This window comes from Hylobates moloch, unplaced genomic scaffold (assembly GCF_009828535.3).
Source record: "Hylobates moloch isolate HMO894 unplaced genomic scaffold, HMol_V3 SCAFFOLD_6, whole genome shotgun sequence".
Taxonomy (NCBI): domain Eukaryota; kingdom Metazoa; phylum Chordata; class Mammalia; order Primates; family Hylobatidae; genus Hylobates; species Hylobates moloch.
In genome coordinates, this window is record NW_026652281.1 from 1,434,135 (window position 1) to 1,451,336 (window position 17,202).

General features: G+C 61.7%; 2 protein-coding genes across 2 annotated transcripts; one reads left to right on the plus strand and one right to left on the minus strand.

Moving 5' to 3' along the window:
- Positions 1-457: 457 nt before the first annotated feature.
- Positions 458-8,728, plus strand: LOC116470716 (cytochrome b-245 light chain). Its single transcript, XM_032156220.2, has 6 exons — positions 458-579; positions 3,379-3,448; positions 4,318-4,392; positions 4,649-4,732; positions 5,556-5,637; positions 8,448-8,728. The coding sequence occupies exons 1-6, from the start codon at positions 522-524 to the stop codon at positions 8,670-8,672; spliced, it is 594 nt and encodes a 197-aa protein (XP_032012111.1). The 5' UTR covers positions 458-521; the 3' UTR covers positions 8,673-8,728.
- A 2,506-nt stretch (positions 8,729-11,234) lies between these two features.
- Positions 11,235-13,127, minus strand: IL17C (interleukin 17C). Its single transcript, XM_032156222.2, has 3 exons — positions 13,052-13,127; positions 12,390-12,718; positions 11,235-11,886 (listed from the first exon to the last, which is right to left on the minus strand). The coding sequence occupies exons 1-3, from the start codon at positions 13,055-13,057 to the stop codon at positions 11,628-11,630; spliced, it is 594 nt and encodes a 197-aa protein (XP_032012113.1). The 5' UTR covers positions 13,058-13,127; the 3' UTR covers positions 11,235-11,627.
- Between the last annotated feature and the right edge of the window lie 4,075 nt (positions 13,128-17,202).

Sequence of the window (17,202 nt, forward strand, 5' to 3'; positions counted from 1 at the left end):
CACGCCTGTGCCAGCCCAGAGCCAGGGGGAGGAAATGGGGGCTGGGCCTCTGGTCCTCACAGGGAGGCCACCCTTGTGCTTGGTAGCATCAGGGTGCAGAGGTGTTCCCGGGCTGTAGGGGTGACCCCCCCCGACCCCCCAAGGCTCTGGAGAGGCCGGTTTGCTCAGGAAGCGACCTTCACACCTTTTTCTGCTATTAGAAGCCTCGTTGACACGGGACCCTCTGTTGGGTCCCGAGCGTTGGGCAAGGGCACTTGTCAGTGCTTGAGAGCTGAAGTTTGGGAAGCCCTGGGGAAGCGCAGGGGCTCCCCGCCTAGGCTGGGGCTGCCGGGCAGGGCCCCTCCTATGCCTCCGCGGGGGCAGAAGGCTCCGGGACATCCCTGCACCCTACAGACGCGGGTCTCCGCCCAGCCGCGGTCACCTGGGGGGCTGGGGGCGGGGCCTGGGCGGGGCGGGGTTCGGCGGGGAGCGCAGGGGCGGCAGTGCGCGCCTAGCAGAGTCCCAGCCGGGTTCGTGCCGCCATGGGGCAGATCGAGTGGGCCATGTGGGCCAACGAGCAGGCGCTGGCGTCCGGCCTGAGTGAGTGCGCGTCAGGGACGGTGGAGGCTGCAGCCTGGAGGGGTGTCCCAAGACCCCAGCCGGGACCTCGGGCTACTTACAGGGCGGGGAAGCGGGGCGCCAGGCGGGCCAGGCTGGGCCGGGGTCAGGCCAGGAGGGTGCGGGAAACGGGGACGGGACCCTCAGGCCGCGGGCTGGAAAGAGGAGTTCTGAGACCCCCGGTAGTTCCTTTGCAGACCCTGCGGAGCGCGGAGTCCCTCCCCCATTCCCTTCTCTCAGTCCCCCGACTCCGCAGAGGAGGAAGTTGCAGCGCAGGGGAAGAGGCGGTTCAGCCCCGGTGGTTTCCGGGGTCACCGCCCCGAAGCCCCCGAGTGAGGGCTCTGGCCTGGGCATCGGGACAAGCTCCCCTGCCCCTCGGTAGCCAGCTGGCCTGGAGGTCGCTCTCTCTGGGCTTGGGGTGCGGAGTGGGCTCATGCCCTGGGGCTCAGCCCTCCCCATCGGGAGTCTGCGCTGGAGGCGGCCTGGGATTTCACAAGGCGCTGAAACCACCCAGTGACGGCCCTGCCCAGCCCAGCTGCACAGGCGCTTTGCTCTTGGGGTGGGATGGCACGGCCCCCAGTCACCCTGCTGCGCATTTGCTCAGAGGTTCTGGTGAGGGCAGCAGACTCCATTTGGAAATAGACCCTCTTGGGACCAGGGCCAGGGAGTGTAGGGCCCAGCACGGGTGAGGCTGGGCTCAGGCGGGGTCTGAGGGTAGAGGTACCAGTGCGGCAGCTCCAGGAAGGACCTGCACCGGGGGAGGAGTGCCTGGGAAGGGCCTGGGGGCTGAGGGTGAGGAGGAGGGGCCCGCTGCCACCACTCCCCTGGGGCTGTGAGCGCTCTCCCTGTTGTCTGGAGAGTTCGGGGCAGCGGAGCGGGAGTGGGAGCAGAGACCTCAGGGTGGGAGGCCTGGAGCATGGGGCCCTGCAGCCTGTCCCGGGCCCAGGAAAGTCACCGCCTGCTTCCAGTCAGCGGCCAAGAACGCGGTGGCTCAGTTCAGACAGCTCTCCCCAGAGCCGCCCATGAGACTGTCACCCTGCCTGCCCTGCACTCCCTACAGGAAGTAGAGGACTGAGGGCACTCAGCTGGGAGCCAGGAGACCTGGGCTCTAGTCTGGCCTCTGCTGAAACCCTCCAGGGGCTCCTGGCCGGAAGAGTTAGAGCCAGACTGGACGCCCTGCGCGGCCCGCCCTGTCCTCCCGGCTCTGAGGCCCCCTCCTCCAGCTGCGGTGCTTCCTTTCTGTTCGTAGATCTCCTGAGCATGCCCCAGGGCCTCTGCACAAGCTGCTGCTTCTGCAGAGCCTCATGGCTGTCTCGTTTATTTCTCAATTCAAATGCCACCTGCTTGGGGAGGTCTTTCCAGAGCGTGTAGCCCCAGGAGGCAGCTGGCCCGGAGACAGCAGGGCTTTGACAAAGAGTCCCCCCTGTACACAGCAGGTGCTCTGTAAATGTGGCTGGGTGCCAGAATACGTCCTCAGACCTCCCTGGTGGCACCAGCAGCAGCTTTGCACCCTCTTTCGGATGGCAGGCTCGGGACCAGGCTGGTCCCCCAAAGATGCATGGACAACAGGCTGAGTAGACTCAAGGACACTGCCCTCCCCTCCTCCGACGCACACAGACAAACCCAGAGAGTTAATGTGTAGCTGGGCCTAAACCAAGAATAGGAAATCTTCAAACGAGACCATGTGGAGACAAAAACAGAATGGCTGGCAGGGCAAGGTGGCTACACCTGTAATCCCAGCACTTTGGGAGGCCGAGGCGGGTGGATCATGAGGTCAGAAGATCGAGACCATCCTGGCTAACACAGTGAAACCCTGTCTCTACTAAAAATACAAAAAATTAGCCGGGTACGGTGGCGGGCTCCTGTAGTCCCAGCTACTTGGGAGGCTGAGGCAGGAGAATCGCTTGAACCTGGGAGGCGGAGGTTGTAGTGAGCCGAGATCACACCATGGAACTCCAGCCTGGGTGACAGGGCAAGACTCTGTCTCCAAAAAAAAAGAAAAAGAAAAAGAAATAAAATAGTAGGAAGGACCAGGCGTCGTGGCTCACGCCTGTAATCCCAACACTTTGGGAGGCCAAGGTGGGCGGATTCCCTGAGGTGAGGAGTTTGAGACCAGCCTGGCCCATGTGGTGAAAACCTGTCTCTAATAAAAATATAAAAATTAGCCGGGTATGGTGGCGGGCGCCTGTAGTCCCAGGTATTCAGGAGGCTGAGGCAGGAGAATTGCCTGAACCCGGGAGGCAGAGGTTGCAGTGAGTCGAGATCGCGCCACTGCACTCCAGCCTGGGCAACAGAGCAAGACTCCGTCTCGGAAAAAAAAAAATAGTAAGGGGGAATATTGGACAATACCCCCCCTCAAAAAAATGTGCAGAAATAGCCATATCAGACGAAACCGAAATTAAGGCGGAACAGCTGACGGGTTAAGAGGAACTCCGTATCAGGAGGAAAGAGACGCTCCCCCAGCAAGATGCAGAAACCACACTCTGCCTGTTGGCTTTCAGCGCATCAAACAAAGACTCGTGGTGACAAGGGGGTCCATTCGGGGGTCCCAGAGCCCGGGCATGTCCAGCACCCCCTCCGCCAGCCCACGCGCCACAGGCTGTGCTCTTCACCAGCACAGAGGGGTGCCTCCTGGGGGTGTCCCCAACCCTGTCACTGTGCTGTGGGGATGGGTAGGGGGCAGCTCTGGGTGGCCCGGTGGCCCACAGTAGGTAGAGAAGGGGGGTGGCCCAGGCCTCCGGGACGGAAGCCCCACAGTGCCTGATCCACTTCTCCCCGCAGTCCTCATCACCGGGGGCATCGTGGCCACAGCTGGGCGATTCACCCAGTGGTACTTTGGTGCCTACTCCATGTATCCTTCCACGTGAGGCTGGGGTGGGTGGGGAACGCCCAGGGCAGAGCTGGGGAGCCACTTCACAGTGAGCTGTTTGCCTCCGCTCCCCACCACCACAGCCAGGCTGGGACGCAGGGTGGGCTGTCCATGGGTTGGGCAGCCCAGGCCCCAGCAGCCGGGCCCCTCACCTGGGCCATGTGGGGGTCAGCGGCAGACCCGCCAGTCTGAGTCCTGGTGAGGGGTGGGCAGGGGGTATCACCAGAGGGCCAGCACTGAGGCCTCCCCATTGGACTGCTGGGATTCCCTCTGCCCCCTCCTGTCAGTCATCCCCCTAGACCGGCCCCTCCACCTCCTCTGCCCCATCTCAGCCCTGCCGCCCAGCTGCCCAGCCGGACCTCGCGACAAGGAGCACTGGGCAGAGCGGTGGGAGGGCAGGCGTGGGCAGCCCTGAGTGCCGGACCTGTTGGAACCTCCCGTGGCTGCCTCCCGGCTCTATGACCTCAGGCAGTGGCTGCTCCCCACCTTTTTTGAGACAGGGTCTCACTCTGTCCCCCAGGCTGGAGTGCAGTGGTGCAGTTGTGACTCTTGGCAGCCTCCACGTGGGCTCAGGCCACCCTCTTACCTCAGCCTCTGGAGTAGCTGGGACCACAGGCACACACCACCACACCTGGCTTTTAAAGTTTTTGTAGAGGTGAGGGTCTCACTATGTTGCCCAGGCTGGTCTCAAACTCCTGGGCTCCAGTGATCCTCCCACCTCAGCCTCCCAAAGTGCTGGGATTCCAGGCGTGAGCCACCGTGCTTGGGCCCCTCTCTGTTGTCTTCAGTAAAGGGAGTTCCCTGTGGCCCCTCAGGCTGAGCCAGGCTGTTCCTTAACCACATGGCGTCAGTGTGGCGGGCGTGTTTGTCTGCCTGCTGGAGTACCCCCGGGGGAAGAGGAAGAAGGGCTCCACCATGGAGCGCTGGTGAGTCTCCTCCTGCTCTGGGGTCTCCCGGGGCTGCAGGGCCCAGGCAGGGCTCACAGGGTCGGGGGGAGCCTGGTTCCTCACTTGGAGGCTCCGGAACCAACCCTTGGGTGCTTGTGGGTAAACCAAGGCCGGTGCCTGCCCGGTGTGTTTTCTGGGAGGAAAGAGGCCTGGGTGCCCTGGGGTGGTCAGCAGGGCAGCAGGGGAGTCCTGAGTGGGAGAGGCCCAGCCGCGCTGTCTCCCCTTCCTCCCCCAGGGGGCAGAAGTACATGACCGCCGTGGTGAAGCTGTTCGGGCCCTTCACCAGGAATTACTACGTTCGGGCCGTCCTGCATCTCCTGTGAGTCCCCGCCCTGCACCCCCTCTAGGGCTCAGGAGGGCTTGGAGCCAACCCTCCCGACCATCCCACCGGCCGGGCTGCCTGGACAGGAGCCTCCCCCACTTACCTCGATGTTTTTCCAAACAAAAATTCGGGTCCCCGGCTCTGGCAGGGCCCCCGGAGCTTGTGTCTGCTGTCTTGTGTGCAGGATTTGTAAGGATCCGCTCCAAACCTGAGTAGCTCCGACCCGTCACTGTGGTCTGGGGTCAGCAGGCCCGGCTGGGGGGGTCTTGCCTGGGCTTCCTGGTAGGGTGGAGGGTTCTGTGCTGTGTGTCTGGTGGTTGCTGCTGGCCGCGGCCAGGACACCCACACGTGGCTGCTTCCTCCAAGCAAGTGCCCCAGAGCCGCTGGTGTCCACATCAAGGCCGAGAACACCCAGGACCGAAACAAGCCCGTGTCAGCACACTTCCCCTGGGTCTGCGTTGTCCTGAGACTTTGCAGCCCTGGGCCGCGCAGGTCCCCTTGGTCCGCGGTCTGCCTTGTGCTGAGACTTTGCAGCCCCGGTCTGTGCACTTCCCCTGGGTGTTCCTTGTGCTGAGACTTTGCAGCCCCGGTCCATGCACACCCCTGGGTGTTCCTTGTGCTGAGACTTTGCAGCCCCGGTCCGTGCACGTCCCCTGGGTGTTCCTTGTGCTGAGACTTTGCAGCCCCGGGCTGCGCACATCCCCTTGGTCTGTGGTCTGCCTTGTCCTGAGACTTTGCGGCCTTGGCCCCCAGACCTGGGGCTCCGTTCCCCTTTCTGAATGCCCTTCTGTGTTCCTGCCTCCCACCCCCTGTCCCCCAGGCTCTCGGTGCCCGCCGGCTTCCTGCTGGCCACCATCCTTGGGACCGCCTGCCTGGCCATCGCGAGCGTCATCTACCTGCTGGTGAGTGGTGCCCTCTGAGGTCGGCCCCGGTCACTCCACCCCCAGCCCCTGCCCTGACACCCTCAGACACGCATGGCCCTTGAAGCCAGCCCTGTAGGCTGAGCCAAGGTTGGGAGCAAGTGCGAGCCCGGGCGTGTGCTCAGAGCACGGCGGGGACGCAGCGGTTGCTGTTGCCGTTTTTTGGCGTGTCTCGTGTGTCGGGTCATTTCCTTGCATTTCCGCATTAACCCACACCACAGCCCTGGGAGGGGTACTGGGGTCCCCACTTTACAAACAAAGATGCGGAGGCTCAGGGAGGTGCTGTGGCTGGCCTGGGGTCATGCAGCCGGTCGTGCCTCGGCTGGGGTCCCTTTATCAGGCTTTTCTCACCTAAACCCTATTCGCACTGATTCATGGGCGGTGCCAGGATGCAGCCATTTTCTTAAACTGCCGACACCTGGGTTTGGTTTATGACCACAGCACCCTGTGAGAGGGCTGCCCATCCCATGGGATACAGTGATCTTTCTGAGCGGCCAGGGATGGGTTGGGAGGACAGGGCGCAGCCTGGCCAGGCCTTGGGTGAAATGCCCTCTGCCTGCCCTGGGCTCCGGAACAGACGGCTGCAGGCCACCTCTCACTGCGGGGGTCTCTGGGTAGACAGAGCCCTCAGACTTTGCTTATTTAAATCCTTTTGTCCATAGAGCCGAGTCCCTCCTGCCTGCAGAGGCAACTGCCGTTCCCTTGCTGTGCGTCTTCTAGTGTGTGTGCGTGTTAAATGTGCAGCACTTTCTGTGTACGCCTTCCGCGCGTGGAAGTGGAGTTCTGCTTCAAGGCTCACTGATCTGCCCCCGGCACCGGCAGGACGCTCCTTTAGAATCCCTTCCTGCTGCCAAGCGCTCATCTGGGCTGTTGCTTTGTTCTCCAGGGGCCACCCCATGCCCCCCATCTCCCTGCTGCCACGCACAGCTAGTGGCTCCTGGAGACCTCAGGAGGAATTCCTTGTGCTAAAGCCAGAGAGGAATTGCTGGGTCAGGCATCACCCTCTGCACCATTCACCCTGCCGGGCTCAGCTGCTCCCCAGCAGACAACCCACCACCAGCCATGCGGCCCTGTCTCCCCCACCGTGCACTAGGCTTTCTCCCACGCTTGCCAGTTTCACAGCACGAGCTGGACATGTGGAGCTTGGACTCGCCCTTCTCTGACTGTGGATTTGAGCTGTTGGAGTTTCTTCTCCCTTGAGTTGCCTGTTGATATCCTTTGCCTATTTCTCTATTGTGGTTTTTGTCTTTTTTTTTTTTTTTTTTTTTTAAGACGGAGCCTCGCTCTGTCCCCCAGGCTGGAGTGCAGTGGTGCGATCTCGGCTCACTGCAAGCTCCGCCTTCCAGGTTCACGCCATAGTCCTGCCTCAGCCTCTCCGAGGGACTACAGGCGCCCGCCACCACGCCCGGCTAATTTTTTGTATTTTTAGTAGAGACGGGGTTTCACCGTGGTCTCGATCTCCTGACCTCGTGATCCGTCCTCCTCAGCCTCCCAAAGTGCTGGGATTACAAGCGTGAGCCACTGCGCCTGGCCTTTTTTTTTTTTTTTTTCTGAGACAGAGTCTAGCGCTGTGGCCCAGGCTGGAGTGCAGTGGCGTGATCTCAGCTCACTGCAAGCTCCGCCTCCTGGGTTCACGCCATTCTCCTGCCTCAGCCTCCTGAGTAGCTGGGACTACGGGCACGTGCCATCATGCTTGGCTAATTTTTTGTATTTTTAGTAGAGATGGGGTTTTACCGCGTTAGCCAGGATGGTCTTGATCTCCTGACCTCATGATCCGCCCACCTCGGCCTCCCAAAGTGCTGGGATTACAGGCGTGACCCACCGTGCCCGGCCTGATTGTGTTTTTCTGAAGTTGTAGGAATCCCACATATATTTTAGCTATTGAGCCTTCGTAACCTTTAGACACGGGGGATGCCTTCCTGCTTTCTGGTAAGGGTCTGTTAACTTGGCCCATGGAGTCCTTCACTGCACGGAAGAGCAGAGCTTTCCCTGTTCACTTGCTCTGTGGTCTGTGCTTTGTGAAAACACCTTTCCCTGGCCCTGGGTCCTACGTTCACGTTCCTGCATTTTCTTCTACCAGCCTTCTAGTTTTGCTCTTCAGGGCGGAATGTTTCCGTTTTGGAGTTAGGTGGGATCACACATGTCCAGTTTCTCTTTCTGCTTCATGATGTATATGATGCGACATATTTTCTACCAGATATTATGGGATAGAAGATGAAAAGCACACACTCCCAGGTCCACTTGACCTGTTGCAGTGGAACCTCTGGGCCTGGGCCCAGGAGTCTGTATTTTTAGTAAAAGCCAGTGGAATCCTGTGTTCTTCAAGCTGTCCCCCCACCACCCCCATGTGCAGAAATGCCTGGGCACCCTTGGGGGGCTGCCGGCCAGGGTGGGTGAATGGCGCCCACCAGACGGAGCAGGGCCTGCTACTCTCCTGGGCCACCCCTCCTGCTGGGCCTCAGGTGTGCTTCCCTGTCTTCTTTGCCCTTGGTGCTTTGGGGGGAGAATTTGGGTGCTAGAATTTGCATCTGGGAGTGTCCACCAGGGGATCTTCCAGAAGCCCAGGGGTTCCGGCCCCGCTCCTGGCATGAAGAAATAGCTTGGGCTGGTGTCAGGCCGACCCAGGTCCTGGCTGTGTGGCCTCGGGCGTGTCACTTAACCTCTCTGAGCGGCAGTCACAGCATCCCGCGTGGGATTCAGACTTGAGCCTGTCCCGGGGCCCCTAGCGGGGTGGGCCTCCAGGGAAGGAGGGCGGACTCTGGGGCGCGGCCCAACCCCTCAGTGCCCCGCAGGCGGCTGTGCGTGGCGAGCAGTGGACACCCATCGAGCCCAAGCCCCGGGAGCGGCCGCAGATCGGAGGCACCATCAAGCAGCCGCCCAGCAATCCCCCGCCGCGGCCCCCGGCCGAGGCCCGCAAGAAGCCCAGCGAGGAGGACGCTGCGGCGGCGGCGGCGGCGGGGGGACCCCCGGGAGGTCCCCACGCCAACCCCATCGCGGTGACCGACGAGGTGGTGTGACCTCGCCCCGGACCTGCCCTCCCGCCAGGGGCGCAATAAACGCAGCGATGCCTGGAGCGCTTGAGCCTCTTGCCTGGGGCCGGTGGGCGGGGCCGGGGTAGCGAAGGTTCCCGAGCCCTGGGCAGGCACCCCGTTTCCTGCCAGCCGGGCCGCATTCCAGTTTCATTAGCATCAGCATCGCCTTCCTTCTCAGCAGCACACGAAATCTCGGGTACCGTATATTCCATGAAATACAGTACCTGGATTCCAGGTGTGTGCCTCCATAGAAAGGTCCTCCCAGGTCTGGAGGAGGCAGCAGAGCCCTCCCTTGACAGCTCTTCCAGGCCCTGCAGACCCTCCACACCTAACGCCTGCCTAAGGGACTTGGATTCCAGAGGAGGCCGCTGGCGTTAAGTGAAAAGGGAACAGGGCTGGAGCCACGTGGTGAGTCTCTACCCTGCGCCTCTTTTCTGTAGAAGCTGGTGGCGGATGTGCCGTTGTTTTCCCCCACATGATGCTGGGGGGCGCTCCAGCTGCCCAGGACACTCAGGCCAAGTTGCAGGGCTTCTGGCCACCCCTTCCGCTCACTTGTGCGGAGGCCGTGGCTGGCTGCACACGCACCCGCCCACAGGTCCTCACCACCACCCCAGCCTGGTGCCCCCAAAGCTTTGCCCGGCATCAGCCACATCCCCCACCGCTGGACTCTCGCCGAGGCACCCACTCCCCTGAGGCCGGAGAAGCCCTTGCCTGCTGCTTGCCCACCTGCTCTCCCAGCAACTCACACTTCAGAGCCAGGGTGCTCTGCTCCTGGGGCCTTCAGAATCCACCCCCTACCAGCCAACACTCAGCACCACACAGACGTCTCAATCCAGCCTCATCTCAGCCGTTCCTCCAGGTCACCAAGCTTCAGGTCACCCTTGAAACCCCCACACCCCCACATCCAATCCTGGCCCAAATCCAGACCCCAGCTACATGGGCCATCCCCACCCAGGCCACCTGCCACCTCCTGCTCTGCCCTCACCCCCTGAAACCATCCTGACGCTGCCATTGAAACCCAAAGCCTCACCCCAGTGCCTCCAGCTCAGAATCTGCAGGCTCAGAACCCACAGGCTCAGCTCCCTCCAGTGACAGCCACAAGCTTCTGATGGCCCCCGGGCAGACATGATCGGCACACGCAGCGCCCTGCCCTGCTCCCGCGGTCACCCCCGCGGTCCCCCTCTCACCTGGCGTCAGCCACACAGGCCACTCTCTGACCTTTGGACACACCCAGCATGTGTCTTCTCAGGGCCTTTGTGTGGGCTCTTCCTGCTGCCTGGAGCTGTTCCCTGCATGGCTGCCTGGCTCCTCCCCCTCAGGTCTTAAGAGGCCCCCCTGACGCTCTGCTTAGAACTGCAGCCCCTCCCCCAGCGCCTCTGTCGTGGACTCATTCACAGACTAAACACTACTTGTTTCATCAGTCGCCGTGGGGGCAGGAGGGCTTTTGACCATTTTGTTCTCGGCCTGTTCCCAGTGCCAGGTGCTTAGTAGAAACTCATATGGCTGGGTGCAGTGGCTCATGCCTGTAATCCCAGCACTCTGGGAGGCCGAGGTGGGAGGATCACTTGAGCTCAGGAGTTCGAGACCAACCTGGCCAACATGGCGAAACCCCGCCTCTACTAAAAATACAAATCTTAGTTGGGTGTGGTGGTGCACGCCTGTACTGGGAAGCTGAGCTGGGAGAATCGCTTGAACTCAGAAGATGGGGTGGCAGTGAGCTGAAGTCACACCACACTGCACTCCAGCCTGGGCAACAGAGTGAGACCCTTTCTCAAAAAAGAAAAGAAACTCAATAAATGTGTTGAATGAAAATTCCATCTCCTGGACAAAGGCCACCACCTCCAGGAAGTCTTCCCTGAGGCCTCCTCCTCTGGGAGTCTGAGTGGAGTCCTTGTTCTTCTGTGCAGCCCCTCCACCCCCATCTCCAGGCACCTGGACGCAGTAGGTGGGTGAGCCAGCGGGCCGGGCAGGGGAGGGGCTAACAAGTGCCCAGCAGCCCCATAGCAATGTCAGCCCTTGGGGCTGGGGGCCTAGAGACTGAGACCCTGAGACTGTCACAGGCCTGGGCCCCCTTTCCACGACTGGGGCTGCTCACCTCGGGGCCCCTTAACTAAAATCTCCAACAGAGCCTGGGCCCCGGAGCGTGGCTAGTTCACCTTCCGGGAGGGCGTTTTGGCCTTGGCTGTTGATCTGAACCATGAAGGCTGGGGGCCCTGCCTTGAGCCCACAGCCCTGCAGTTCATCCTCAGAGACTCTTGCCTTGGGGGCCGAGAGGGTGCCCCTAGGCGCTCACATCATTACAAAGCGTAGGGCTCAAGGCTGTGCTTGGGGAAGGAGGCTGGTTCCTGTTCCCAGGGGTGTCCTCAGGGGAGACACTGGGCAGAGCAGGGACACCTGTGCTCCCCCGTGCTAAAGCTCAGCCCCACCTGTATGCACTGCTCGCTGCTGCGTAGACCTTTCTGGAAGGACGCCCCAGAATTGGGTCCGTGACTGGCCTGGACCAGGGCTGAGCGGGAGAATGTCGCATTGCATGTTAGCCTCTGGGGATGTGTTCGTCAGTTTAATAATACACGTGCACTTAAATAATTGTTTAAGAAACAGGGGTACTTCCAAGGAGGTTGGGAAGAGGGAGGCTGGGGGGCCTGAGGCCAGTGATAGGGTGAGGGAAGCCGGGAGCAGGGCAGGGAGCCAAGGTACAGGCAGCCGTGCGACACGTTTTCTGTGGCTTTAAGGGCTGGAAGAGGTGCTGAGCTCCTTCTACCCCCAACTACTGAGGCTGGAGATGGGGAGAACAGTGGGGGGCTGTCCTCCAGACACGGGGAATGCCCAGACCCCAAGGGTAGTGTTGGGGGAGGCATATAAATAACAATAAATACACATAAATAGGGGGTGCCGTCTGGGGAGCACGTGTCCAGTCTAGGGGCTCCACGGCCTCGGCAGTCACACTGAACGGGGCAGCACGCAGGTGCAGCCGACAGGCACGTGGATGAACTCGGTGTGGAAGGCGAAGGCCCCGGGCGTGGGGAGCCCCGAACCGTCGCGGGAGCAGGGCCGGCGGCGCAGCACCAGCAGGCTCTGAAGCAGCCGCACGGAGTTGAGCGCAGCTGTCTCGCGGCCCGTCCGCGCGTCGATACAGCCTCTGCACAGGCACTCGGCGAAGGCCAGCTTCTGTGGGTAGCGGTCCTCATCTGTGTCCACGCTGCGGACGGGGCCCACAGTGAGTCTCTGGCCCTACCCTCGCCTCCTGGAGGCCCCTCTCCCCTCAGGGCCCCTCTCCGTGTGCTCAGGATGGGACCTGAGGCAGTGAGGGCCGAGCCACACAGGCTTAGCGTGCAGTCTGGCTCACATGTGGTGGTAATCCATGCCTCCCCAGGGCCCTCCAAGAGCACAGAGCAGGGGCCGGAGGCCTCTAGGAGCCTCCCTCCTACTTCATCACCCAGCCCCACTTCTGCAGGAGCTCAGGTGAGGGGCCCAGAATTTCCCCAGGGGACCCTGGCCACCAAGGACAGTGGCAGGCAGGGCACGGCCGGCCGCAAGAAGCAGCTCAGCCGCCCAGGTCAGCAGGGCCAGAGGGACGGAGCTCAGGTGGCCACGCCCACTTGGCAGGTGAGAACCACCAAGGCCCAGAGAGCTCTCCAGGCAGTCAGGGACCGGCCAGGGGAGGGGTAGCCCCATGCCACAGCAGAATCCCCAGGTCCTCACCGGTATCTCCAGGGTGAGATGGAGCGCTGGTGGGTGTCTGCCTCCAACACCTCCTCTGGCCGCAGCACCGGGCACTGGGTCATAGCTGAGGGCCTCTCATGCCTCCTCCTGTGGCCTGCTGCCTCCAGGCTGGACACCAGGGCTACAGGCAAAGCCTGCCCCCACTTGGCACCTCGAGCCAGCAGGTGTGGGGGGGCCTGGCCAAGGGGCAGTTCCTCAGCCGAGTAGCAGTGTGGGGTACCGTGACTGTGGGGGTGCCCCCTGAGGGAGGGGTCATGGTGGGCCAAGCATGCATGCAGCCAGGTCAGAAACAGGAGGCCAGGGAGGAGCTGGTGAAACAGGCAAGTGGGTGGTTAGGAGGTGCCCAGGGCAGGGGGCACCTCACTTCCACCTCAGCTTTCCTTGTTCCCAGGGGAAAGATGGAGTACAGCCCTCGCTCTATAGATGGGGAAACTGAAGCCCAGAGAGGCTAGCCCTTCAGCCCAAGACACCCAGCATGCCTGGGCTCCGAGGATCTGCAGCTGCCTCCCCTACCCCCAGATTGAGGGGTTTCCCAGACCCCATCCCAATACCCTCATCCCAGGCTCAGAGAACCCCAGCCCTTCCAGGCCAGGCTGCGCATCCAAGCAGCATCCATCCAAGTGGCGTGTGGAGGGGCTCACCGTCATGGTGGTGGCAGCGGGGCAGGCTGGGCTTGGAGCGGCCTGCACACCTGGCGGCAATCCCACAGGTGCACCTGGCCATGCACCTGGCAGCAGCCGCTCTTATACCTGAGGCCACACCTGGGGGAAATTCCGGCACCACTTCCTCCTCGGGAAGTGCCCAGCTGGGTCCCCGCAGCCCCCGCCTGCTGTGCATCAGGACACAGACATGCAAGGAGGTCCCGGGGAGCTCTGTCCTGTTACTCCCCTCCCCTGAGAGAGACTCCGCCCAACCTGAGCGCCTGCACAGGATGCTGCCTTGTCTGACCGTCTCAAAGTTTTTTTTTTTTTTTTTTTTTGAGACAGGGTCTTGCTGTCACCCAAGCTGGAGTGAAATGGTGCTGTCTCGGCTCACTGCAACCTTCACCTCCCAGGTTCAAGTGATTCTCCTGCCTCAGCCTTCTGAGTAGCGGGGATTACAGGCACCCACCACCATGCCTAGCTAATTTTTGTATTTTTAGTACAGACAGGGTTTTGCCATACTGGCCAGGCTCGTCTGGGGCTCCTGACCTCAAGTGATCTGCTCCCCTTGGCCTCCCAAAGTGCTGGGATTACAGGGGTGAGCCACTGCGCCCGACCTTGAACCTCCTATAAGAGGGTTTCTGCTTGCGTATCCGTCAGCACCTTGCTGATTCAACTTGTAGGTTTTCATCTGGACCTGATGGTGGCGGGGCGCTTTCACACCCTATACAGTTCTCCTCCGTCCCCTGCTGGTAGGCGCCAAGGGTGGTTCAGGGTTTTAGCTGAGATGATCAAGATCAGGTGAGGCTCATGTGCCCCCTTCACCCAGGTGGGAGAGGTCCCGGAGGAGATGGGGGAGGCAGGCACATCTTCAGGTCTCTGTTGGGCTTCCGTGTTTTTTTTTGTTTTTGTTTTTGTTTTTGAGGCGGAGTCTCACTCTGTCACCCAGGTGGGGAGTACAGTGGTGCGATCTCAGATCACTACAAGCTCAGCTTCCTGGGTTCACACCATTCTTCTGCCTCAGCCTGCCGAGTAGCTGGGACTACAGGCGCCCACCACCACGCCTGGCTAATTTTTTGTATTTTTAGTAGAGACGGGGTTTCACCGTGTTCGCCAGGATGGTCTCGATCTCCTGACCTCGTGATCTGCCCACCTCGGCCTCCCAAAGTGCTGGGATCACATGCGTGAGTCACTGCACCTGGCCTGGGCTTCTGTGGTTTTATTGAGAAAAAAGTTCAAGCTAAAAAGTCTGAGTTGGAGGTGTGAGGTGTGAGTGAGGAGGTGTGAGGTGTGAGGTGTGAGGTGTGACCAGCACACATAGGAAGCTTTATGTAAGCGGGGCCAGGAGCTGCCTTTGGCCTCCTTGCTCGGTGAGGCTGGCTGGGGTGGGGGTGCTGGAGGTGCCTTTGTTTCCCTGGAAAGGGACAACTGCAGCCAGAGCTTGGGAAGTGTTGAATGCCGGGGGTTTGATGTCATCCTGAGGAGGGTTCCCCTGGAGTCCCCAGGGCCCCTGGCCACACCAGAGGTGGGGGAATCTGTCCGCCCTGGTCCCCTCAGCTTCAGGGTGAAGAGGGGAGGGAGGGTGCTTGTGTGCCCCCAGCCTTTCCTCCCCTGCCGCGGTGCAGATGTGTTCCACGGAGGTGTCCTCTAAGCTTAAAACGGTCTCTCTGAACACAAAAGCCCCTAAGTGAGGTGGGGCTGAGGCAGCACTGGGACCCCTGGGCCCTCCAGCGCCTCCTCTTGTCTGCCGTGGGCCTCTGGGGGTGAAGGAGGCTGTGCCCCAGGGTTAACAGTCTGGGAGGAATCAAAGATTGCTGGAGTCCCCAGGGCTGCTCCTCCCTACAGTGCCCCTGCCCACCCACCCTCTGCTTGCATACCTCCTATGACGGGGAGCTCACTATCCGTGCTGGTTTCCTAGGGCTGTGCTAACCATGCACCACAAACTGGGGGGTGTGAAATGGGAGAAGTTTATTCCACGAGGCCGTGGAGCTGGGAGTGTTCAGGGTTGGGTCCTCCTGGAGGCTCTTCCAGCCCTCGGTTTCCCAGGCTTGCGGCTCCTCCTGTGGCCTCTCTGCTGCATCCGCCTTTTCCTCTTCTGTGGTTTATAAGGACATGGGTTGTTGGATTTAGGGCCCAGTCTAAAAGATAATCCCTCTCACCTTCTCAAGACGTGGGACCTGCCTTAACCCAGGATGAGCCATCTCAAGATCCTTTCCCTAATTACATCAAAGCAAAAGCCCCTTTTCCAAACGAGCGCGCGTTCACAGGTCGGGATAGGGTGTGGGGAGAGCGTTTTCCAGGACACAGCAGAATCCACCGCATCTCCAGCAGGACAGGTGCTCCTGCGTGGGTTGGCCCTGCCTTAGGCTGGGCTGATACAGGCCTCTCTGCACGGGTGCTTGGCTATCTCAGAAAAATTCCAGCCCCTCACGGCCCTCCCCAAAAGGCAGCCTGAGCACCTTGAGGGCCACGTCTGTGGCAGCCCCATCTGTGTACCCAGGGCTGAGAGTGGTGCAGGGCACACAAAGGAGGGTGCTTTGTAAATAACACAGAATGGAAAAAGGAGGGAGGAGAGCGGCTCTCCCCATGGGTAAAGTGGGATGACAGCAGCTCCAGTGCCAGGGCTGCCCTGAGGCACATTAGCGTCACCTGCGTGGCTCAGGTGGTCGCAGCCCGCAGCACCTGCCGCCAGGAGGCTGACAAGCACTCTTACTGTTGGGGGACAGGGCGTCGGCAGTGGGGCGGGGGTGTTTGTATTTTCTCCAGAGTCCACTCAGCCATTCTTCTGGGGACAAAAACTCAAGACCCCCCGCAACCTCTGCATGCGAAGCACAGCCCGGGGGGAGGGGGCTGGGCCCCTCCTTGGCTCCGGCGTCTCTGGGGGCCTCCCCTGGGCTGAGACCTACGAAGCAGCCCCGGGTCCCTTCTGCCACAGAGCGAGGCCCAGGGAAGCCTCACTGGAAACGTCCCGAGGGACCTGCGGCTGGGTACCCGAGATGTTCTGTGCAAACCCTGACGAGTCACCGTGCTCAGCATGGCCAGGCCTGGCCTCCCCAGTGCTCTGCCCAACCTGCCCAGCTGCGGCTTGGGGCTGGGGCTGCAGGCCAAGCCGGGTGGGGAATCTTGAGGAGGGGAGGAGGGTGCCTTCTTGCAAGGTTAGGGAACGCACACTGTGGGAGGGAAAGACAAACTGATGTCAGTCCTCGTCCTCTGCTGGGAGTCCTTGTGCAGTGCACGACCTGCTCAACCATACCCAAGAAAGAGAGGAAGGGGGAGGGGATAGGAGCCAGAAGGAATGGAGAAAAAGGCCAGGAAAAGACGGGGAGAGCGAGAAGCCCTCCACTTCGGCCTAGTGCCCTCGTCCCCCATCCCCAGGTGGAGCCAGTGACCCTCCTTCCCGCCATGGGGAACAGGTCTGTCCACACGTGGGCCACACGCCCTTCCCTCGGGCAGGGCTTGGTCGGCCTGATGAGGGCAGCCAGTGCCTGAGGAGGTAAATGGTTGAGTGGAAAAGTTCGGCAGGAGGGAGTGAGCAGAGGGAGCCGGAGCCCTCAGGCACAGGAGTGTCCTCCCCGGCCCCGCTCCCTCGGCTGGGCGCCCCTGCATCCTACGCCCCGCCCAGGGGAGGATGGAAGAAGGCGGCCCCACCGTGGACTCCGCTCCACCCCGCCTCCTTCCTCCTCCGACCCGGGGCTGCCTTCTTCCCAGCGGCCGTCGCCCCATCTCCCGCTCTGCCCTGGTTCTGAGGTGGGACGGCCGGACTCCCAGGCACAGGCTGCACCAAGAAAACGGCGCCAGGGACCCGGCCAGCGCCGCGCGTCTCCCCACCTTCCGCGTGCTCCCAGCGCTGTCCCGGGGCTCGCAGGGCCAGGAAGACACACCCGGGGGGACCTGCGGGACCTGCGGACTGGGCGGGGCCCGGGGTCCTGTGGGCGCAGAAGACGGGAGGACGCAGGGCGGCTTGCGCTCCTGCGGATGGCTGAGGCAAGCGCAGAAATACCAGGTTGGGCAAGACTGGAAAAGCGGCGGCAGGAAGGCTGGAGGGCGACCCAGAGGCGGAGGCCCAGACAGGCCGGCTCTCAAACCACAACCCGGGCCCGCCCCCAGCAGACCACGCTCTCGGACCCTGGTCGGGAGATGCGGAACGACGG

Bases quoted from the DNA above. Each gene is read 5' to 3' on its own strand.
- IL17C (XM_032156222.2), bottom strand. The intron at 11,887-12,389 runs GTGAGGACCTGG...CCCCGTCCGCAG, and splicing joins ATCTCACCCTGGAGATACCG to CGTGGACACAGATGAGGACC.
- LOC116470716 (XM_032156220.2), top strand. From the start codon at position 522: ATGGGGCAGATCGAGTGGGCCATGTGGGCCAACGAGCAGGCGCTGGCG. The intron at 4,733-5,555 runs GTGAGTCCCCGC...CCTGTCCCCCAG, and splicing joins CGGGCCGTCCTGCATCTCCT to GCTCTCGGTGCCCGCCGGCT. The intron at 5,638-8,447 runs GTGAGTGGTGCC...AGTGCCCCGCAG, and splicing joins CGAGCGTCATCTACCTGCTG to GCGGCTGTGCGTGGCGAGCA.